Source organism: Oryx dammah, unplaced genomic scaffold (assembly GCF_014754425.2).
Source record: "Oryx dammah isolate SB20612 unplaced genomic scaffold, SCBI_Odam_1.1 HiC_scaffold_29, whole genome shotgun sequence".
In the NCBI taxonomy this organism is placed as follows: Eukaryota; Metazoa; Chordata; class Mammalia; order Artiodactyla; family Bovidae; genus Oryx; species Oryx dammah.
Window position 1 is genome coordinate 32,923 of NW_024070213.1, and position 23,396 is coordinate 56,318.

The 23,396-nt window shown below is 47.0% G+C and overlaps 1 protein-coding gene and 1 pseudogene across 1 annotated transcript; one reads left to right on the forward strand and one right to left on the reverse strand.

Moving 5' to 3' along the window:
* LOC120857549 overlaps positions 1-7,581 on the forward strand; it is an 8,374-nt pseudogene extending 793 nt beyond the window's left edge.
* Positions 7,582-15,837: 8,256 nt separating this feature from the next.
* ACR (acrosin) lies at positions 15,838-23,396 on the reverse strand. The gene is made up of 5 exons (XM_040233529.1): positions 23,279-23,396; positions 22,137-22,343; positions 21,641-21,924; positions 17,174-17,319; positions 15,838-16,597 (listed from the first exon to the last, which is right to left on the reverse strand). Exons 1-5 carry the CDS (start codon positions 23,344-23,346, stop codon positions 16,061-16,063), a joined length of 1,242 nt encoding a protein of 413 aa, XP_040089463.1. The 5' UTR covers positions 23,347-23,396; the 3' UTR covers positions 15,838-16,060.

Consider the following 23,396-nt stretch of genomic DNA (forward strand, 5'->3'; position numbering starts at 1 on the left):
AGGGCCTGCGGCGCGGGGCGGGGCCTGCGGCGCGGGGCGGGGGCCAGGCGTTGGCCCCTGGTAGGCGGCTGAGGTTAAGCACCGGGTCTCCTGTTGCAGGCGGACTTTTTACCAACTGAGTTATCAGGGAAGCCCCGAACAACCCTAGAATCTCTATATCCATATAGAGATGACATCTCATATACATAGAGGACTGATTATACAATGGATAATGCAAGAGACAATCTTATAAAATGGGCAAAATAAATGATACAGATCACTAGTTGTCATCCGGTCGAAATAAACCATCAAGTCCACAGGAGAGCCAACTGGAGAATCCAAATTCTGGATCAGGTAGTGAGAAAAACATGTATCATCTTTGTTTTCGAAAATATACTGTAGAGATTTGTTGATACCTACTTAAGTATGTATCAGCCTATACATACTCATGTGCACTGGTCTAGCCTATTTCAAGTCCAGTCATTCCAAGCATAACCCTCCAATGTGTTGCAATTCTGTCTAGTCATTTGTCTCAATTTTACAGCAAAAGGACAGAAACCCGAGTGCATTCATATCGACCAAAGATGCTAGGACGGCTCAGTCTAACGGGCTAAAAGTACATATTTTGTCCAAATTTCACAAAATGTCATGCCAATGTCCATTATTTGTTGTCATATCTTATTCAAGATTCCATATCATATTTAGTTGCATTGAGTAGCATCAGCTGCATGCAACAAGTTCTGATAAATACTTTTTTCATTTTTATTCTGTTACAAATATTTTCTAATTTTCCTTGTTGTGGCATCTTAGATACACCCGTCATTTACCAGTGCACATTTAATTTCCAAATACGTGTGTTTTAAGTATCTTTGACACTGATTTCTCATTTTGGTGTATGTTTCTCATTTAACTGCTTTCTTCTCTGCAGTCACTCTGTTTTTTCAGTCTTTTAACTTCATTGAGACTTTCAATGGCTGAGTCAAAGATCTCTCTTGGTAAATGTCACCTTGCACTTGAAAATATGTGGGTTGTTTTCAAATATCTTTTGACATTACTTTCTAGCATCATTGCACAATGATAATAGAACAGACTGTGTATGATTTCAATACCTTTAAACCATGGAATTTTTGCATCCAACTTTATGTCCCTGTACGTTCCAGGGTCTCCTGGTTTATAGTCTTTGGGAACTTGAATAGAGTTTGTATCCTGCTTTTGTATGCACGCATGCTAAGTCGCTTCAGTCATGTCCAACTCTTTGCACCCCTATGGACTGTAGTCCGGCAAGCTCCTCTGTCCATGGGATTCTCCAGGCAAGAATATTGGAGTGGGTTGCCATGCCCTCCTCCAAGGGATCTTCCTGACCCAGGGATCAAACTCCTGCGTTGGTAGACGGATTCTTTACCACTGGCACCACCTGGGAAGCCTGAAAATTTATCTGTCTGGTTGCATTAGGTCTTAGATACAACACGCGGGATCTTTAGTTGCAGCCAGGACTTTTAATTGCAGCCAGGACTTTTAATTGCAGCCTGTGGGATCTACTTCCCTGACCAAGGATTGAACCCAGGCACCCTGCATTGAAAGCAAAGAGTCTTACCACTGGACCTATAAATCTGAATTATGTTGAATTGGTTCATACTGCTTTTCAGTTCTGTTGTATTCTTCTATTTTCTGTCCATGCATTCTGTTAAATTTTGAGAGTTTGGTATTGAAACTCCAATTAATTATCTACTTAAAAAATAATTTTAATATACAGTGGAATTGTGTGTAACTTTGTTCTGTTTTTTCCAAGTCTCCTGTAAATGTGTTACCATACTTTCATAATTTAAAACGTTTCAAAAATACATTTACCAAAAAAAAGCAATTGAAAAGTGGGCAGAAGAACTCAATAGACATTTTTCCAAGGACAAAACGCACATTAAAGAAAACGCCATCAGGGATATAAACAGATGCTCAACATCAGTAATCATGAGGGAAATGCAAATCAAAGCCAGAGAAATCGCCTCGCACAGATCAGAACTGCCGTCATCAGAAAGAGCCCGGGGGGCCGGTGTTGGCGAGAGTGTGGAGAAGAGGGAGCTCGCGCACACGTAGGTGGGGCTGCAGAGGTGCTGCAGCCACTGTGCAGGCAGTGTAGGTATGAAAGCCGAACAGAAACCATGTGGCCTGATGCTCTTTCTTTTATGAGCCTTCTCTGTTTAGCCGCTCAGTCTATGCAAGTACATACATTCTCGGTTTTACCGTGAGAATTGTGGGTCTCGTCTCAAATTACTGACTTGCCTTTACAACTATACTTATATTTATTTTATTTCCATATAAGGCACTTTAAAAATGACCTTTCTAGTGGTATATTTTAGAAAATGTTGGAAGTGATTTTAACATAATACACTAAAATATTTTTAATTTTTAAAGATAAAGTCTTTTTAATAATATCTCATGATGAATTTAACTTGACAGTTGAAGCATGGTGCGGTAACTATGTTATACTGTTTAATTCACAGATTTAGGAAAATGTTTGATTTTAAAAATATAACTAAGCTGAAAATAAAATTAAATATAACCAGGTGAGATTGCATAGTTATGAGCAGTAAAATACTAGGAAACAGTAACTGAAAATATAAAATTATCTCTCACCAGTGGTCACTCATTATTTTGCTTTCAGAAGCCTAGAAGAAATTGTCTTCGTGGTTTCACATCTAGTCTGGTAAATCTAGGCATTTCGTAGCTTACTCAGTATGACCTCGAATTGCTGAAATAAGGGAATCTAAAGAGCCAAAGGTTTTCTCCTGCCCGAGACAGCCAAAGGGGGACATACTGAGGATTTCCCCGTAGACGTCCACCGAGATGGGCTGTCAGTGAAAGGGAAAGGGAAATGGCCCAGTCGTGTCCGACTCGTTGCGACCCCAGGGACCGCAGCCTACTGGGCTCCTCCGTCGATGGGATTTTCCGGGCAAAGGTACTGGAGTGGGCTGCCATTTCCTTCTCCAGAGGATCTTCCTGACCCAGGGATCGAACCCAGGTCTACCTGCATTGAGGGCAGACGCTTTACCCTCTGAGGCTCCAGGGAAGCTCGATAGATGATCAGGTACGCCTGAAATCAGTTTCCACGGGCATTTTATATTCTTGTAGTGTGAGTTCCAACCTATGCTCACCACTGTCCAATGGACATCTCCACTTCCAACACCGGTCCAATACTACCAAATGTCAGTGGATACATAAATAGAAAGAAGGCTGCTTGCTCAGGAAAGTTAACTGTGGAGATGCCTAACTACTTGGGGCTGCAACCAAAGTCCCACACTACGTAGCCATGGCAGAAATACGGCAAGTGCCTCAGAACACCTCCCGCTCAGCGCTGTGGCCCTGGCCCGCTCCAGCCCAGCCCGGGGACACACCATGTGGAGCCTGTCCACAAAACCAAGCCAGCACCGCCGCCACAAGCCGATCTGGGGCTTTTCTGCCCTGCTTTCCTCCATCCTGCATTCTTTTGAATTTAGTTGATTTTTTGGTACTATAACTTTTTTCACTTTTTAAATGTTAAAATGTATATAACAAAATTAACCATTTTAACTCATTTCTAAGTGTACAATTCAGTGACAGTAAGAACATGCATATGTAACCTTCAGTTCAGTTCAGTCGCTCAGTCGTGTCCGACTCTCTGCGACCCCATGAATCGCAGCACGCCAGGCCTCCCTATCCATCACCATCTCCCGGACTTGACTCAGACTCACATCCATCGAGTCGGTGATGCCATCCAGACATCTCATCCTCTGTCGTCCCCTTCTCCTCCGGCCCCCAATCCCTCCCAGCATCAGAGTCTTTTCCAATGAGTCAACTCTTCGCATGAGGTGGCCAAAGTACTGGAGTTTCAGCTTCAGCATCATTCCTTCCAAAGAAGTCCCAGGGCTGATCTCCTTCAGAATGGACTGGCTGAGCACATCATGCGAAATGGCAGGCTGGATGAAGCACAAACTGGAATCAAGATTGCCGGGAGAAATATCAATAACCCTAGATACGCAGATGACACCACCCTTATGGCAGAAAGTGAAGAGGAACTAAAAAGTCTCTTGATGAAAGTGAAAGAGGAGAGTGAAAAAGCTGGATTAAAACTCAACATTCAAAAAACAAAGATCATGGCATCTGGTCCCATCACTTCATGGCAAATAGATGGTGAAACAGTGGAAACAGTGACAGACTTTATTGTCTTGGGCTCCAAAATCACTGCAGATGGTGACTGCAGCCATGAAATTAAAAGACTCTTGCTGCTTGGAAGAAAAGCTATGACAAACGTAGACAGTGTATTAAAAAGCAGAGACATTGCTTTGCCTACAAAGGTCCATGCAGTCAAAGCTACGGTTTCTCCAATCAGTTCAGTTCAGTTGCTCAGTCGTGTCCAACTGTTTGTGACACTGCAGCACGCCAGGCCTCTCTGTCCATCACCTACTCCCAGAGTTCACTCAAACTTATGTCCCTTGAGACAGTGATGCCATCCCACCATCTCATCCTCTGTCGTCCCCTTCTCCTCCTGCCCTCAATCTTTCTCAGCATCAGGGTCTTTTCCACTGAGTCAGTTCTTTGCATCGGGTAGCCAAAGTACTGGAGTTTCAGCTTCAACATCAGTCCTTCAATGAATATTCAGGACTAATTTCCTTTAGGATGAACTGGTTGGATCTCCTTGCAGTCCAAGGGACTCTCAAGAGTCTTCTCCAACACCACAGTTCAAAAGCATCAATTCTTCAGTGCTCAGCTTTCTTTATGGTCCACCTCTCACATCCATACATGACCACTGGAAAAACCATAGCCTTGACTAGATGGGCCTTTGTTGACAAAGTAATGGCTCTGATTTTTAATATGCTGTCTAGGTTGGTCATAACTTTCCTTCTAAGGAATAAGCGTCTTTTAAATTCATGGCTGTAGTCACTATCTGTAGTGATTCTGGAGCCCCCAAAAATAAAGTCTGTCACTGTTTCCACTGTTTCCCCATCTACTTGCCATAAAGTGATGGGACCGGATGCCATGATCTTTGTTTTCTGAATGTTGAGCTTTAAGCCAGCTTTTTCCTTCTCCTCTTTCACTTTCATCAAGAGGCTTTTTAGCTCCTCTTCACTTTCTGCCATAAGGGTGGTATCATCTGCATATCTGAGGTTATTGATATTTCTCCTGGCAATCTTGATTCCAGCTTGTGCTTCATCCAATCCAGCATTTCTCATGATGTATTCTGCATATAAGTTAAATAAACAGGGTGACAATATACAGACTTGAGAGACTCCTTTTCCTATTTGAAATCAGTCTGTTGTTCCATGTCCAGCTCTAACTTACTTCCTGACCTGCATACAGATTTCTCAAGAGGCAGGTCAGGTGGTCTGGTATTCCATCTCTTGAATTTTCCACAGTTTGTTGTAATCCACACAGTCAGAGGCTTTGGCATAGTCAATAAAACAGAAATAGATGTTTTTCTGGAACTCTCTTGCTTTTCCAGTGATGCAACGGATATTGGCAATTTGCTCTCTCATTCTTCTGCCTTTCTAAATCCAGCTCGAATATCTGGAATTTCACAGTTCACGTACTGTTGAAGCCTGGCTTGGAGAATTTTGAGCATTACTTTGCTAGCGTGTGAGATGCGTGCAATTGTGTAGTAGTTTGAAGATTCTTTGGCACTGACTTTCTTTGGGATTAGAATGAAAACTGACCTTTTCCAGTCCTGTGGCCACTGCTGAGTTTTCCAGATTTGCTGGCATATTGAGTGTAGCATTTTTATGGCATCATCTTTCAGGATTTGAAAGAGCTCAACTGGAATTCCATCACCTCCACTAGCTTTGTTTGTAGTGATGCTTCCTAAGGCCCACTTGACTTTGCATTCCAGAATGCCTGGCTCTAGGTGCCTGATCACACCATCGTGATTATCTGGGTCATGAAGATCTTTTTTGTACAGTTCTTCTGCGTATTCTTGCCACCTCTTCTTAACATCTTCTGCTTCTGTTGGGTCCACACCATTTGTGTCCTTTATTGAGCCCAGCTTTCCATGAAATGTTCCCTTGTATCTCTAATTGTATTGAAGAGATCTCAAGAAAATGAGCTTACAGTGAAACAATCAACACAGAAAACGCACAAATACCTTGAGAGATGCTGAGAAACTTTGTGTTGGGTTTGACTGTTGGAGTCAAGTGACTGGCAGTCGCAGCAATCAGAGACTTCCTAACCTGCTGCTGCAGTCTTTCTTGCTAAGGATGTTCCTGTGTACCTTTTTTCAAAATAACTTCCTACACCTCTTAAGTACCCGATGCAGTCCAGGAGCTCAAAGCAGTTGGAGGTGTGATTATTGCCTTTCACCACGGCAAAGAAGACAGTAGACAAAGGGTGTTGGGAAACTGGTGTTTAGATCACATCTCACGACAACACGTGTGTGCTCAGTCAGTCTTTGGACCCCATGGGCTGTAGCCCAGCAGGCTCCTCCATCCATGGATTTTTCCAGGCAAGAATACTGGAGTGGGTTGCCATTCCGTTTTCCACCTCATGATAAAGAAAATCCAAAATGTATAGGGGATTGTGTGGAGCCCTGGAATGGTTCCTGGAATGATAATTTAGTGGATGCCAGCTTACTGGAGAGAGACCCTCTACAAGACATTTATAAGAGACAAATGGGAGATCTTAAAAAACAATGATTTTCACAGGGAATCAAACTCAAAGACCACCTTGAAATCTGTTCATATATCATTTCATCGGCCAGACATGACTATGTGCAAGTTGACTTTGCAAGTGTTTGGTTCAAAGTCTCCAGTTCCATGACCAGAACAAAACATCCTGATTCTAAATTTTCCACTACTTAATGCCCAAATAGGAAGAAGGAGAATCTGTGCTGGAAATTTCTCTGAGACTGGCAGAGAAAGAAAATGCTCAGATATGCTATCCACAGCTTCTGACGCAGATGAGCCGGCAGAGGCAGAACTTCGGGAGGATGGTCAATGGAAAGTTTTCACAGGAAATGAGCTAGCAACTTTCTTTGCGGGGAGGGGTGAATATTTGGTTGCTGGAGGAAAAATCAATCAAGAAATTCTGATGTGAATAACTATATATTAGCTACCACAGTCTCCTCCAAAATTTTGAATCAATTGCACTTTTAAAAAAATTTATCTTGAAAAAACATTACCATATTTAAAATGGATTAGAAGCAGGATGAATGACCTAGAAAATGGGAAAGAAATCATTTTTGAACTTTAAGAGTCTTTTGGTTTTCTGTGTGGAACTTCAGTTTTCAATAAAAATGGGGTGAGTACAGCTGTTGTTGTTGCTGAGATGTTATATTAACTGGAAACCATAACCGTAACATTGAGCCAGTAACCCATTAAGGTTTGTGAAAGATAGTCATGTTTCCAAAACTTCATCTATCTCGTGTTATGCTCTGACTACCAACAGAAGTCTATTTGAAAGTCTTCACCATATTGATTCTCCACAAGAATATCTACTATGTTGCATACATGGGACATCATTTCTTAATATGACAGCAGAAAGCCTAATAAGAAATCTGTGCTGCCTGGGAATAAAAATAAGCAAATGATTACATTCGTTACCAAATTCAGGTTCGGCCGTTCAGTGTTCCAAAGACAGTAATCAAGAAGCAAGTGTCAGCAGACAAGAAAGATGTTTTAATTGGAAAAGCCAGCAATTGTGGAGAAGATCTGCGGAGTAGACTCATGTCCCAAGACCAAATCCAAAGATTCCACTTGGCCATGACAGCTTTTAAAGGGAAAGGATACTCTTTCCTGCAGGGGAGACAATGTCAGTGATCCATTGAGGCAGGAGGCTGGGCTCCACAGTACTGTGTGCAGGCTGCCTGACTCTCCCTTCAGCTCTTGTCTCGCCTACCTGATCTACCTGCAGGATTGCTAACGGAGTTTTTGGAGGTAGAGAGTTAGTCATTTTTAACTACTTGATTCTTTATTCTTACTTCTCTTTATCTAGGAAAAGAATAAACAGGTTGATTGGGTTCTTTACAGGTTAGAGGGGAACAGAAATGGGCAAAAGAGCTGCTTTCACAGTTGCTTTTCAAATGTCTTCAGACAAGCAGGACAAAACCAGTGGTCTCTGTGCAGAGACGTGCACGTCACCCAACCAGAGTGACACTACCTTCCTGAGAGAAGTGTTGAAGAGACTCACTGAGGCTCTTCAGTTCATTAATCAAGTAATCAATAGTTGACCGAAGAAAGAAAGGGACGGTTCTACCTGAGCCAATTTCAGGATTATAACCCAGGAGAGAGTCTTTCAGAAAGCTTTGAAAACTATTCTGCCTTCTAGAGGTCCAAGAACAGTTATGTACGTTTCTGAGACTAAGGGTTACATATCAGATGACGCGTTCATAGTTTACACAGTCCAGACCTGCCTGCACGAGGCAGTAGTGGGTCATCATTGCTGTTTACAAGATGAAGAAAGGTTCTCGCCTAAGGAGGTCCACTCAATGCAGACTCATAGCACACACTAAAGGGCAGGAAGATGCCCCGATTGGGAGAATTTTCATCTTTTTCCTGTCTTACAACAAAACGTGAATTTTATTTCATCACTCTGATTAAAGCTTTATTGAGCCCAGTAAGAATAAACCGGCCTGGCGCCCCTTTCGGGTGTGACCAGTTAGTCGCTGGCACAGGGGACAGAGCGATGGAGGCGCCTGGGCCTCGCTCAGCATCTGTCTCTACCTCATCTCCCTGGGTGTCTCTTCCCCATGTTATTTTATTCAGTTTTGGTCAACCAACTAAACAAACTGTGTAAATTTGACATGAAATGATCTGAAGGGAAATGACTTAAACTTTTCATAATCTTGACCAGAAGTCACTACATTTGAAGTAACATAACAACATGCTGTTCTTCCTTTAATAAAAACATAACAATACAAAAGTGAGTGTACTAGTTAAAGTATGATTAAGTTTAGTTTCAGTGTTGTAGTTGTGTATAGCACACTTTAAAAGAGGTATGTGTTCTGTGTAATTGCAGAGTTAGTTAAGGAAATTAATCCAATTAGCAATTGATGCTTTTGAACTGTGGTGTTGGAGACTTTTGAGAGTCACTTGGACGGCAAGGAGATCAAAGCAGTCCATCCTAAAGGAAATCAGTCATGAATATTCATTGGAAGGACTTGATGGTAAAGCTGAAGCACCAAAACTTTGGCCACCTGATGCGAAGAACTGACTCATTGGAAAAAACCCTGATACTGGGAAAGACTGAAGGCAAGAGGAGAAGGGGACGACAGAGGATGAGGTGGTCGGATGGCATCACCAACTTGTTGGGCATGACTTAGAGCAAGCTCCAGGAGCTGGTGATGGACAGGGAAGCCTGGCGTGCTGCAGTCCATGGGGTCACAGAGAGTCGGACAGGACTGAGTGACCGAACTGAACTGAACTGACATAGTGCTCAACACTAGGCTCACAGGACAAGTCCAGTACCCAGGCCAGCCAGGAGAGAGAAGCTGTCGCTAGCCAGTCCCAGCCTTGCTTTGTCTCTGTTTTTCTCTGGGAACAGCACCACGGGAGGGAATGTGTTCTCCCCGATTATGCATCGCAGAGCTCAACTTTCTGGAATTTGGGGGAAAGGAATAATGACTGGGGCAAGATCAAAGCATATATTAGAAAGTAACAGTGAAAACCAACAGGACAAAGGTCAGCAAGGCCATACAGGACATGCTTCTTGAAAAGGCTAAACCTACCACCCACCCAAACGCAGGGGACAGGCAGACTGCGGGCAAGGTGTTGGCTTGTGCTTATTTGTGGTTATAAGAGCAGAGAGTGAGTCGATTGTTGTCCTTTATTAGCAATCATCAGAGAGAGACCTCGCTTTAAGAGGTGGTGTTTTTTGTAGTTCAGTCGCACAGTCGTGTCCGACTCTTGGCAACCCCATGGACCGCAGCACACCAGGCTTCCCTGTCCTTCGCCATCTCCCAGAGTTCCCACTGAGTCGGTGATGCCGTCCAGCCATCTCATTCTCTGTCGTCCCCTTCTCCTCCTGCCCCTAATCTTTCCCAGGGTCTTTCCTAGTGTGTCAGGTCTTTGGATCATGTGCCAAAAATTAATGGACCTTCAGCATCAGTAACAGTCCTTCCAGTGACTATTCAGGGTGGGTCTCCTCTGGGAGGTCATAAATTACAAATCCAGTCCCTGCTGGCATGTCGTCCGTCGCTTAGGGTCCTATAGGAACTCGGAAGGAGATTTAGGAGAAATAAAAAGGAATGAAATACAGATTGTAAAATAAGATCTCTGAGAAAAAGATCAAAAAGTTAAGACCATTTTGTTCTGGAGAGGAAAAAGCTGTAGATGTGGTTTCATGTCTTGTTATTGAGACTTCTATTAAAGGACTCAGAGTAAGAAATAATAAGATAAGCTGTGCTCTATCTCCAGTGAGGACAGAAAATGAGGGAATCTGGATCTATTTTACTGGGGGAGAAAAAAAGCATGAAAATTTGAGATTTAACTTAACCAGGAATTGTCATGAAGTCTTCTATTTGAAGTCTTTTTTATTTTAAAGACAATAAACAAATTAAGAACTTTCCTGGTTGTCCAGTGGTTAGGAATCTGCCTTCCAACGCAGAGGACACAGGTTCAGTCCCTGGCTGGGAAACAGATCCCACAGGCCACAGGGCAACTAAGCCTGCCTGCTGTAACTACTGAGCCCACACACCACAACCAAGAACTGGTAGAGCCAAAAACAAATGAATAATGCTTTTAAAACGGAAATAAAACATTGAAGACTTAAGAAACATACTGAATGACTTTTGAAGGTTCCTTTCAACTCTTGCTATTTTAAAAGCTCCTGTGGGAACAAAGATGATGTTCTACAGAGCACTGAATGTGTTAGTAGACTTTTAGCTCCGTATCCAGAAGGGTTAGCCCGCAAAATAGGCTTGCATATTCTGTGTAGTACATGCATGAGTGTAGTGAGTTAAGACCTGCTTGGATGTTGCTTTTAATTTAACCTGGCAAATTGAGACGTGAACACCATCTCATTCACCTTGAAAAATGTGGAGCATTAAAAGGACACCTGAGGATTTAGTTTCAAATATAAAGTGTTATTTGGATGTAGTAACATCAGCAGACAGAGGTTCCAAGAAGTTGGATATTTTGGAATATCTTTCTTTATAAGAAACGGATCTCTCATTTCTTAAGCAGGTTGCTTCTGAAATTAGTGTTGTACTATGAACTGTTCCTATCATTATTTCTTTCAGTCTTCCATTGATGTTTGTGATGCTTCAAAAATCTAAATTCTGCTTGGATATATTTATTTTATGTCTTTTTCTACCTAACTCTTTCCCGAGGAGTTCTTCCATATTTTGCTCTAGTATCAAGAGTTATTGCCCTATTACATTACTGATAACAAATCTTAGCTGTGTTCATTTAGAATGCTTTAAACTTACTGATGTTTCAAATTGCTGTTTCAAATCCTGAAAGATGATGCTGTGAAAGTGCTGCACTCAATATGCCAGCAAATTTGGAAAACTCAGCAGTGGCCACAGGACTGGAAAACGTCAGTTTTCATTCCAATTCCAAAGAAAGGAAATGCCAAAGAATGCTCAAGCTACCACACAATTGCATTCATCTTGCATGCTAGCAAAGTAATGCTCAAAATTCTCCAAGCCAGGCTTCAGCAATACGTGAACCATGAACTCCCTGATGTTCAAGCTGGTTTTAGAATAGGCAGAGGAACCAGAGATCAAATTGCCAACATCCGCTGGATCATGGAAAAAGCAAGAGAGTTCCAGAAAAACATCGATTTCCGCTTTATTGACTATGCCAAAGCCTTTGACTGTGTGGATCACAATAAACTGTGGAAAATTCTGAAAGAGATGGGAATTTCAGACCACCTGACCTGCCTCTTGAGAAATGTGTCTGAAGGTCAGGAAGCAACAGTTAGAACTGGACATGGAACAACAGACTGTTTCCAAATAGGAAAAGGAGTACGTCAAGGCTGTATATTGTCAGCCTGCTTATTTAACTTCTATGCAGAGTACATCATGAAAAACGCTGGACTGGAAGAAACACAAGCTGGAATCAAGATTGCCGGGAGAAATATCGATAACCTCAGATATGCAGATGACACCACCCTTATGGCAGAAAGTGAAGAGGAGCTAAAAAGCCTCCTGATGAAAGTGAAAGAAGAGAGCGAAAAAGTTGGCTTAAAGCTCAACATTCAGAAAACGAAGATCATGGCATCTGGTCCCATCACTTCATAGGAAATAGATGGGGAAACAGTGGAAACATGGACAGACTTTATTTATTTTCTTGGGCTCCAAAATCACTGCAGATGGTGACTGCAGCCATGAAATTAAAAGACGCTTACTCCTTGGAAGAAAAGTTATGACCAACCTAGATAGCATATTCAAAAGCAGAGACATTACTTTGCCAAGAAAGGTCCGTCTAGTCAAGGCTATGGTTTTTCCTGTGGTCATGTATGGATGTGAGAGTTGGACTGTGAAGAAGGCTGAGCACTGAAGAATTGATGCTTTTGAACTGTGGTGTTGGAGAAGACTCTTGAGAGTCCCTTGGACTGCAAGGAGATCCAACCAGTCCATTCTGAAGGAGATCAGCCCTGGGATTTCTTTGGAAGGAATGATGCTAAAGCTGAAGCTTCAGTACTTTGGCCACCTCATGTGAAGAGTTGACTCATTGTAAAAGACTCTGATGCTGGGAGGGATTGGGGGCAGGAGGAGAAGGGGACGACCAAGGATGAGATGGCTGGATGGCATCACGGACTCGATGGACGTGAGACTGAGTGAACTCCGGGAGTTGGTGATGGACAGGGAGGCCTGGCGTGCTGTGATTCATGGGGTCGCAAAAAGTTGGACACGACTGAGCGACTGAACTGAACTGAAACTTATTGATAGACTACATTTGTTTATGGGGAAAACTCCCCAGATGAAATATTACTACACATCTCTCAGAACACCTACAATTAGAAGAACTGATCATACTGAGAGAGTTAACTTAGGCAGGTTAATAAGGAGTCCAAGCCTAAGGCCCCTTTAAGGAGGAGGCAAACATTCTTTCTTTTTCACATTCTTTGCCTTAGACAGGTAAGCCTTGTAGGCAACAGTATCTCTTGTTCAAAGGCATGCCTTTTTTTGAACTTTATATATGTTATGGGGAAAGCTCTGGGTAAAAACTTCCACAGCCTTGAGCTTGGGGTTTACCTGTTCCTTCTGACTAGTCTCATGCTGATGTCTTCCCAGGATGTATGTTACAGGAAAGGGTTTGAACAAAATGCTCACAACCTTGAAATATTTTTCATCTATTCTCAGCAACTAGTTGAGAAGTATAAACCACTTAAACTAGTGAGGCGGGGACTCTCCTGTCCCCTTCTGATGTCTATGTCAAAAGCTTTTTCTGTCACTTTCACTTTAAATAAAATCTACAAAAAAAAAAAAAAAAAAACTCTGAGTGACCGAGAATGTCTTTGGTCCCAGAGTTAAATCTTCTCTTTCAGAGACCATAAATCCAGTGACACCGTTCACCATTCACCACTAAGCTATCAAGACCAGGCGTTGGTGAGGAGTTCAAGAACTGAAACGCTCTCCCACTGCTGGTGGAAAGGGAAATGTTGAAACCATTTTTAAAAAACACTTAGGCAGTTTTAAAAACTGCTAAGCATACACCTACCATAAGATGCAGCCGTTCCACACACACTCAGCAGAGATACGAAAGCGCGTGTCCATACAAGGCCTTGTACACAAACGCGCATCGCTGCTCCATCTAACAGGACCGAAGGTCCAGCAATGATGAGCGGAAAGCTGCGCTATAGCTGCGTGATGAAAAGGCCGGCGATAAAGAGGAACGAGCTGCTGCACACACCGCCATACAGAGGGGTCTCAGAGTGCTTCCGCGGAATGAAGCTAGACAGAAAGAACTACTTGATGTGTGACTCCATTTGGATAGAATCTTTAGAAATCCAACTTAATACATAATGAGAAAAAGCAAGTTGGAGACTGTCTGGAGCCAGGGGGCAAAGGGCTGGAGGGATTACAAGGTCCCACAAGGAAGCTTTGGGGAGTGGTGGGTATGTTCACTATGTCGATTGCACTGACGCCTTTGGGGTGTAGTCACAGAGCAAAGCTTACACCTATCGTGCCGCCCAGCCATTCCACTCCGAAAGCACGTCTCCATGCAAAGACTCATCTGTAACCAGAGAGGGGGGTCAGTGAGGATTCTTTACCAAGAGTGCAGTTTCTTCAGAAAACATCAATAAGCTAGCGTCTGTTTCTTGATCATATTAAGAATGAACTACCTCCATTTTTTACACTTCCATTTAAAATGTACTACCATTATATTCATTGGTTCATTCAGCTTTTTCTTTGTGAATATTAGATTTCATGTACCAAGCAAATTCACAGCTAGAACTTCTGCCCCTTTACATGTTATCCCTAATATGCCTGGTTTTCCAGTGTCTGAGTTTTACCATGTGTGGGCTTAGCCATTGTCTAATCATTTTCTGCTATTCTTCCCAGCAATGTTTCATTACGAATTCTAACTTTTGAGAATATTGGTCATGCCTAACAATCCTGGAAGGAAGTGAGCATATTCCTCAAATGCCCGACCCCTTTGGTGGTTCTGCACACAGCTGTTCCATTTCCTCCCTGCTCCTCCTGTCCCTGTGCAGAGGTTTCTGCTCCAGAATCTGTGAGCCGTTCTCAGGGCTAGGGTGTCCACAGGAACATGAAGGCAGATCAAAGAGTCTCCCTTCACTTACAAACAGCTTCATTCATAATTTTTAAAATGAAAATGTAAGCATCAATTAGGTTGGCAAGGATTGATGAATTTGCTGTGAACCAGTGCTGGCTTAGGTGTGGGGAAATGTGTTGAAAGACTAGAAGTCCCCTTCTGGGACACCACGGGCTCATAAATGCCCCTGATGTGCAGCACAGTTAGAGACAGGGGTCCACGTGTGCTAATATGGAAATGTCTGCATTTGATACATGGAAAAGGAAGTCAAAGAGTAATATGAACAAAGAGAATAGAAGAAGGGATTAGGCTCCACTCACGTGCGTGCGAAGCTTGCACAAGGCGCACGAGAACCCGCTGCCTGTTCTCTGCAGGCTCCCATCAGAGTGTCTCCTGAGCTTAGCCCTGTCCCTCCAGGAAGGAGACCCAAGCGTCACCTGCAAATCACAGGCCCAGGGGAAAACTTTCCACCTCAAGGAGGAGAGAAGAAACAACTAAAGACAGATTCCTCTCGTGGGTCTGTCTCTCTGCACCAGGAGAGCATGGCCTCCAGCAGACTTGGACGCACACCCTTCATTTTCAGTCAGCTCACCTCAAGGGAGCTGTGCGGCCCCTTGATTTAATATGCAGAGACACCAGCATTTAATAATTACCTGGACTATGACCCCAGGTCATCTTGTCCTAGTTAAAAACCACAACTGACTTTGTCAACTACAAACTGGCACTTGCCATCCACCTCTACAAGAATGAAATCAGGTGCCGCTCCAGCTGCTGACTTTCAACACCCTCTGAGAGGAGTTCAGGGTGGAAAGCAGAAATGAGGCTCTTGGTGCTCCAGGAAAAGTAACAGGACAGGTCTTCAGACAGTTAGATATTTTCAGGAGCTAGCTTTACGAACCCAATTCTTCAATCTCCTCATATCTAGAAAAGCACTAAAGTCCTTCAGGATGCTGTCTGCTCCTCATGACCAGCACTGATCTTCAGGAGGCCAGCAGAAACCTCTAAAAAAAAAAGTGTGCTTGATTGCACGTACTCCCCCTTCACCAAAAATCTCACATTTACTGACCTTCCCCCACTGCCTCTTTGGGGCAGTTTCTCAGAGCTATCTGAAGTGCCGTTTCTCAAGCTAGAGTCTTCATTTTGCCCCAAATAAAACTTAACTCACAACTCACGTTGTGCATTTTTTTTTTTTAAGTCAACATCATTAATACAATACAAGGGTGAACGGAGGCAGGGTAGATTTGATGAGTGATTAAGTTGGGGAGGGCATATAGGAAGAAGTCTAGAAAGCGTCTCTTAGTGTATATATATTTATATTTGTATTTATATCCATTTATTGCGTCTTTTTTTCCCTCAGGAGTGAGGGCTTCACTGGGTCCGTCGAGAATGGGCTCAGATCAGGAGGCATGTCGTCCTGGAAGGTCTGTGGTTTCCATTTCATAATTGCTCTTTTCATTCAGAAAGGCCTTTCCCTTCAAGACCTCTATGAGCTGCTGCAGTCGCTTGGCAAAGGAGAGTGCCTGGGGAGGCCTAGTGGAAGGCTGCGGTGGGGGTCGTTGTGGGGGTGGGGGGGCAGATGGGACTGAGGGTCGGAGGCTTGAGGGATTTGAGGGTTGGGCCACGGCAATAGCTTGCTGAGAGGGAGGTGGTTGAGGAACGTGTTGGAAGAACCAAGGTGGGCGAATGGAAGGCTGGACGGAGCCAGGGCTCGCCTGGGCTACTGGAGTAGACGCGGGGGAAGCAGTGGGCAGCTGAATCATGTGCACCGCGGTAGAGCCTATCTTGGAGGCAATCCAGTTCAGATAGGACCAGGTAGACGTGTAGACTCCGGGGCGCTTAGCTCGGGCACAGCCTACCCCCCAGCTTGTGATTCCCACGATCACATAGCTGTTTTCCACGCTGTCTTTGCACATGAGAGGCCCGCCGCTGTCCCCCTGCCCAGAAGGATACAGAAGTCATGCTCTGCCCGAGCCACTTTCCCTGCCCAGAAGGGCCGTAGCCTCTGGGCAGGCAGTGTCTGCAGTCACGTGGCCTCCTGCTGCCATGAACACAGGCAGTTATGGCAGAGTTTGAGGTGGTGCCAACAACTTCTTTGGGGCTGTGAGAAGGGTAGGGATTTCCATGGGTTTTCTTGCACTGATAGGGAGGAAACACAAACCCATGTGTCTCTGTGTATGGTTTACGTGGGTGCACGAGCGTGTGTGTACACGTGGGTGCACGAGCGTGTGTGTACACGTGGGTGCATGAGCGTGTGTGTACACGTGGATTTGGCCCTTCTGCATTATGGTGAAGAGAGGTAAGCGTTCTCTTCCGAGCAGTGTCCAGAGGACATGCTCTCTGTGTGAGGGTGGAAGAAAGCTCTAACTATGGTGGCTGAGTCGTTGTTGGGCAGCATATGCGTGTCACCACCCAAGCGCATAGTGACTACAGACAGTGGGAGACAGGACCAGGGAGGTTTGCTCAGGGATCCAGAAAGGAAGTGTCCACGAGCACACCCGGCGGAGAGTTACCTGGCAGGTGTCAATCTTGCCTTCAGGGTACCCTGCGCAGACGTTGGTTGAACGAATGCGCCCATTGTACCATCTGGTCGAGTTACACAAGTCAAGGTCGATGAGGTCCACGCGCGCCTCCTGCAGCATAGGGGATGTCCTGCGGGCTACAGCCAGGCGACTCAGTGGTCAGTAAGCACAGAAGACGTCTGGGAAAGCCCTGCCTTCCTCCCGCCACTGAGCCCCCAACGGCCTCAAACGCTCCACTTGAACCTAAGAGCCACGGAAGCCTACGGCTTCTCCTCATCCTCCTTCCGGCCTCTCCTTATCCACTCCTGCAGGGAAGAAAGCACAGCTGGAAGAGCACACGAGACTTGGGAGATGGAACTGCAGGAGAGAGGAAGGAGGGGCACTGTGGACAGATGACAGACGGAGGGTGGTGGAGGCAGCTGAAGGGGCATATACGTTAAGGGTGCACGCTGGCCTATGGAAGTTTGCCATGATATTAACAATTATAACAAGGACATGCTGAGCACTTACTTTGAGTCACACAGGCTTCCTCTCATTCACTCCTCACAGGCACTTCATGAGTTAGAAACAGTTATTCCCCTTTTCTCCAATCAGGAGATTGGAAGACCACTTCCTAAGGTCACAGTAGGGAACCTTGGACTCACACCAAGGGTTTTCCTCTCTAGACTCGAGTCCAGGACACGCCTTTCATTCTGGCTATAGGTAGGTCATCCCCTGCATTCTAGCCTCCATCCAGCTGTGGACGGGACCCGCAGGACTTGGGCTGATGAGTCCCTCCCATATGTCTCATATCTTTATCCAGATATGGAGGCAACAGACCTACGGTGATGCCTCCACACACAGCAGGCCTGTCAGGGCACAGGTGGTTGAAATGACAATTGAGGCCAGGTCAGAACTCCCTTTATAGCCTCAGATGCTTGGCCATGACCAGGGGTTAAGAAAACCTCAGCCTGCACTGTGGCTGGAGCAACTGACATTGCATCTGGCCTGGAGCCCAAGCCCAAGGCCAGGTCCTGAAAGGTGATGCTGTGAAAGTGCTGCACTCAATACGCCAGCAAATTTGGAAAACTCAGCAGTGGCCACAGGACTGGAAAAGGTCAGTTCTCATCCCAGTCCCAAAGAAAGGCAATGCCAAAGAATGCTCAAACTACCGCACAATTGAAGTCATCTCACATGCTAGCAAAGTAATGCTCAAAATTCTCCAAGCCACGCTTCAACAGTACGTGAACCATGAACTTTCAGATGTTCAAGTCGGATTTAGAAAAGGCAGAGGAGCCAGAGATCAAATTGCCAACATCTGCTGGATCATGGAAAAAGCAAGTTCCAGAAAAACATCTATTTCTGCTTTATTGACTATGCCAAAGCTGTTGACTGTGTGGATCACAACAAACTGGAAAATTCTTCAAGAGATGGGAATACCAGACCACCTGACTTGCCTCCTGAGAAATCAAGGTCAAGATATTCAGGTCAAGAAGCAACAGTTAGAACTGGACATGGAACAACAGATTGGCTCCAAATTGGGAACGGAGTGTGTTAAGGCTGTATATTGTCACCCTGCTTATTAACTTATATGCAGAGTACATCATGTGAAATGCCAGGCTGGATGAAGCACAAGCTGGAATTAAGATTGCCAGGAGAAATATCAGTAACCTCAGATATGCAGATGACAACATCCTTATGGCAGAAAGTGTAGAAGAACTAACGAGCCTCTTGATGGGAGTGAAAAAGTTGGCTTGAAACTCAAGATTCAAAAAAAGATCATGGCATCTGGTCCCATCACTTCATGGCACATAGATGGGGAAACAGTGGAAACAGTGACAGACTATTTTCTTGGGCTCCAAAATCACTGCAGATAGTGACTGCAGCCATGAAATTAAAAGACACTTACTCTGTGGAAGAAAAGCTATGACCAACCTGGACAGCATATTAAAAAGCAGAGACATTGCTTGGCCAACAAAGCTCCGTCTAGTCAAAGCCATGGGTTTTCCAGTAGTTATGTATGGACGTGAGAGGTGGACCATAAGGAAAGCTGAGTGCCAAAGAATTGATGCTTTTGAACTGTGGTGTTGGGGAAGACTCTTGAGAGTCCCTTGGACTGCAAGATCAAACCAGTCCATCCTAAAGAAAATCAGTCCTAAATATTCATTGGAAGGACTGATGCTGAAGCTGAAACTCCAATACTTTGGCCACCTGATGTGAAGAGCTGAGTCACTGGAAAAGACCCTGATGCTGAGAAAGATCGAAGGCAGGAGGAGAAGGGGACGACAGAGGATGAGTGGTTGGATGGCATCACTGACTCGATCGACATGAGTTTGAGCAATCTCCGGAAGTTGGTGATGGACAGGGAGGCCTGGCGCACTGCAGTCCATGGGGTCGCAAAGAGTCGGACACAGCTGAGCAACTGAACTGAACTAAACAGGAGCCCAAGAGCCAAGGCGACTGTACCCTCTGAATCTCGTGGTCCCACGGGCGGGAGAATCCCAACAGCCGTGCCACAGCAGCACCCAGAGCCCAGCCACCGCCCAGAGGGTTTGAATGCCGTGTGCCGTACGGGCGGGAAGCGGCAGGCTCGGAGCGCACGGCCAGCAAGGAAGCGCGTGGAGCACCGTGGCTGGGGGGGCTCCAGCAAGCATCCGGTGGATGGCTGCTGAACGCATGTCTGCGAGGCCTAGGTCATGTCCCCAGCCTCCTTAGCCCCCACTTTCCCCTCCCACCTAAGCAGGGAGGGGCTCGTGCATTCCCTGCCCTTTAGGCACAGGTGACACGGAGCTAACAAGTGCAAGCCTGGCTTGCTGGCCATTAAAGTGACCCTTTAAATCTATGGCAGAGCCCACAGCCTCGGAAGCCATGCGATTCACTGTTAAGAGACAGGTGTCCTGAGACACAATAAGAGCTTTCTCAATCTCAGCACCTTGGCTTTAAATATCAAATGCCCAAAAGCCTGCAGAAACTAATGGAAAAGAAACTAATGGAAAAATGATGGAAAAAGAGACTGATTCCCAAAAGTACTCTTCCAGCCCCGAAGCATCTGAGTTCAAGGAAGCAGTGGGTCCAGATAAAGAAAGGTCAGAAGGAGTATCACAGGAGCCTGGGGGTTTCTTTAAGACTTGGCCCTGGGAGGCCCAGGTTCAATCGCTGGGTTGGGAAGATCCCCTGGAGAAGGGAATGACTACTCGATCCAGGATTCTTGCCTGGAGAATTCCAGGGACAGAGGAGCCTGGCGGGCTACAGTCCAGGGGGCCCCAAAGGGTGAGACACAACTGAGCGACTAAACACTTTCACTTTTTAGGGGATGGGTTTGCAAAAACAAACAAACAGAAAGGGATAGAAACTGAATTAAATTCAAGGTGATTCTAGAACAAAGAGGCCTTGTGTGACATCCAGGATATAGATGGGAGCCTACAATTCTCCTGAGCAAAAGGATAGCAGAGGTGGGGTTGACGGGTGGAAACCCTGAGATCAGCCTCCCAGGGACTGCAAGAATCCCCCGAAAGCTGAGGACAAGTTTGGAGAGGTGGACAGAGCAGGGCTGGGGGTGGAGCAAGAAGAAAGTGTGCGCTTGCTCTGGGAGCCGCAGCAGAGCCACCGACACCAGCAGCCAGACAGAGGCTGACACCCCAGGCCAGGGAAGAGGCTGTGAGACACCCTTCCCCCAGGGCGGCACAGGCAGCAGTCCTACCGAAAACCAAAGTGAACTTTGAGAGAGGAGAAGAGTAGAAGACACAAAAAACACTGAGGTTTAAACCCCAGGAGGCCCAGATTTTCCATCAGTGAACAGAAAGGAGACTGAGCGCCAAGTCCATTTCAATCATACGTTCACACCCCTGACACGGCTGGTGAAAATTCACGTGCCCACCCATGGGAAGCTGAGAGCGCGGCTCACGTACAGAGGCCTGTTCTACTTGGCCTTGCCCCACTGCCAGAAACAGGCTGCCCAGGTTGCCAACCCGCACAAAGTCCCGCCCAGCAGCAGCCCCTTTCACGGTCTGCAGAGGATGCTCGCAGTAACAGCTGGGTGGGGCTGACGGCCAAGGGTCGGGGGCCGCGGGCGGGAGTTGGAGAGCATGGAGACCGTGTGACCCGGCCCTTCCATTTACAGATGGGCAAACCGAGGCACAGAGAGGGAAATCCCATCCAGAGCCCTTCTCCACATGCTGCCTGCCTCGAGGCATGACTCCCACTTCCAGAGGCAGCCCTGGAGCTCCAGGCCCAGCCTTGACCCCGTTCCAAAGATGCCGAGGCGCTCTTCCACACCTTCCACCCCTGGTGGCCACACCAGCCACTGGCCAGGGGCCCTGGACACGGAGCTTCACTCTCAGTTTCTCTGGCTGTGAAAGGGGACAGCAACAGGGTCCACTCACAGCACAGGGCTAGGGACTGGGTAGGGCTCAGGCACGCAACAACGCATTTCCCTTTCACCTAAGACCACATCGACGGGGTCTGCCCAGCCATACTCACCATTCTCTTGTAAGAATCCCCAGCCAGCCACCCAGCATGTCTGGGGAACTCTGGGTGGGCCTGCCCTAAACTGAGGCAGGCATCCTGGTCCAATGAAGTGCCCACAGGTAACAGGAGGGGTGATCTTCATGAGAGCAATGTCGTTGGCCTCTGAGCTCGCGGAGTATTTCTCATGAATGATGATTTTCTCAACATATCTCTCCTGCAGAGGCGGCTTCACTGGCTTATTGGTCCCCCACTGAACTTCCTTAGCTCCGAAGATCAGCCTCCAGTCGGTCACTTTTCTGTGGGCACAGAGGTAGGCCAGGTCACACTGGCTGCAGACTGGCTGATGACCGTGACCCTCAGGTCATCCCCAGCAGGTCCAGGCCAGCCCCACGGTCTGGTTGCTACTAGGCCCAAAGCCTCAGGGACCCTTGGCACTAAGACCCTTAGAGAATGCCCAGTTCTGAGAAGAGCCTTTCTGAAGACCCCTTCTGCGAGTTCCCGCACATACTTTTTGATCCTGAAGCAGTGAGCGGCAGTCAGCAGCCAGTGGGAGTTCAGCAGGGAGCCCCCACACACGTGGTACCGCCGGTTGTTGTGGTACGTGAAGATCTGGAGGCTGGCCATCCAGGGCCAGGACCCGTGGGCGGCGTCTTGCCCGCCGATGACCCGTACGCCCCCCTGCCGGTTCTGCCTGAACCGTATCCCACAGGGGCCACTGAGGAGAGACCACGGGCACGGTTCAAGTGGAGGCCAGCCCAGCACCTCTGCAGCGAGGGGAGAGGGGCCTGAGGCCGGTCACAGGGGGAGCAGCCGCGGGGTCCCGGGCCAGCAGGGGCAGCCCCAGGGCGGGGGTCCGGGGGGGCACGGCTGAGCAGCGGTGCTGGGGGTCGTGCCGGGACAGGCGGCCAGGGGCTCCGGGAAACGCTCAGCCAGGGGGGTTTCTCGGGTCTTAGAGGGGCCACAGGCAGGTAGGACAGACCAAGGGCCCTAGCAGAATGGGAGATGGCTGGGCAGGAGAGGGAGCCAGCATGGGCGTGAAGCGGGTGACCCTGGTGGAGGCTCAGGAAGGAGCCCGAGGGGCTCGGAGCTGCAGGGCTGGGCCGGGCGGCAGCAGGAGGAGAGCAGCGCAGGTGGAAGTGACCCGGGGGGAGGGGGGCGGGGCGGGCGGGGGTGGACGTTCAGGCTCTGTGTCGCTGGTGAGAAGGAGGGAGTTTCTGGGACTGCAGGGTACCTTGGGGGCTTCGGAGTCTACACATGGAGTGGGGTCCCCGAGGTGCTGCATGAGGACGCCCTGGGATCTCTGGGGTCAGCGCAGGGCCGGGGGACGTGTTTCCCAGGCTCTGCAGGACTCGATGTTCAAGAGGCAGTGAAGCCGGTCACTGGTGGGGCCGGGGGGGGCAGTGCTTTGCGGAAGCCCCAGAGTTCCTCTCGGGAGGGAGCTCTAGATGCCAGGGGCCCTGGGGGCTCTGGGCTGAGGGTGGTGGGAGGAGGGAAGGTCCGAAGTGGCGATGTGGGGCACAAGTGCTGTGAGACCCAGGGGAATGCTAAGGCCCCGGCTTGGCTTTCTGCAGAGCCTCAGACAGAGGGAGTCTGGACGGGGTCTGTTACTCAAAAGACACCCTCCCCGCCCCGAAGTGGTCTGACACTTACTCACACGTGGTGTTATCTCTGGCGACCACAGATACTGCCAAGACCAGCAGAACGGCAGTTGGCAGCATCTCTGCCAAACGCCTGCCCCGGCCAGGCCTGGAAGCCCAGTGACCTCACA

Coding starts and splice junctions, on each gene's coding strand:
- ACR (XM_040233529.1), bottom strand. CDS start 23,346: ATGCTGCCAACTGCCGTTCTGCTGGTCTTGGCAGTATCTGTGGTCGCC. Junction 22,344..23,278: donor AGAGATAACACCACGTGTGA/GTAAGTGTCAGA, acceptor GTCTCTCCTCAG/TGGCCCCTGTGGGATACGGT. Junction 17,320..21,640: donor GGGATTCTTACAAGAGAATG/GTGAGTATGGCT, acceptor GCCTGGCTGTAG/CCCGCAGGACATCCCCTATG.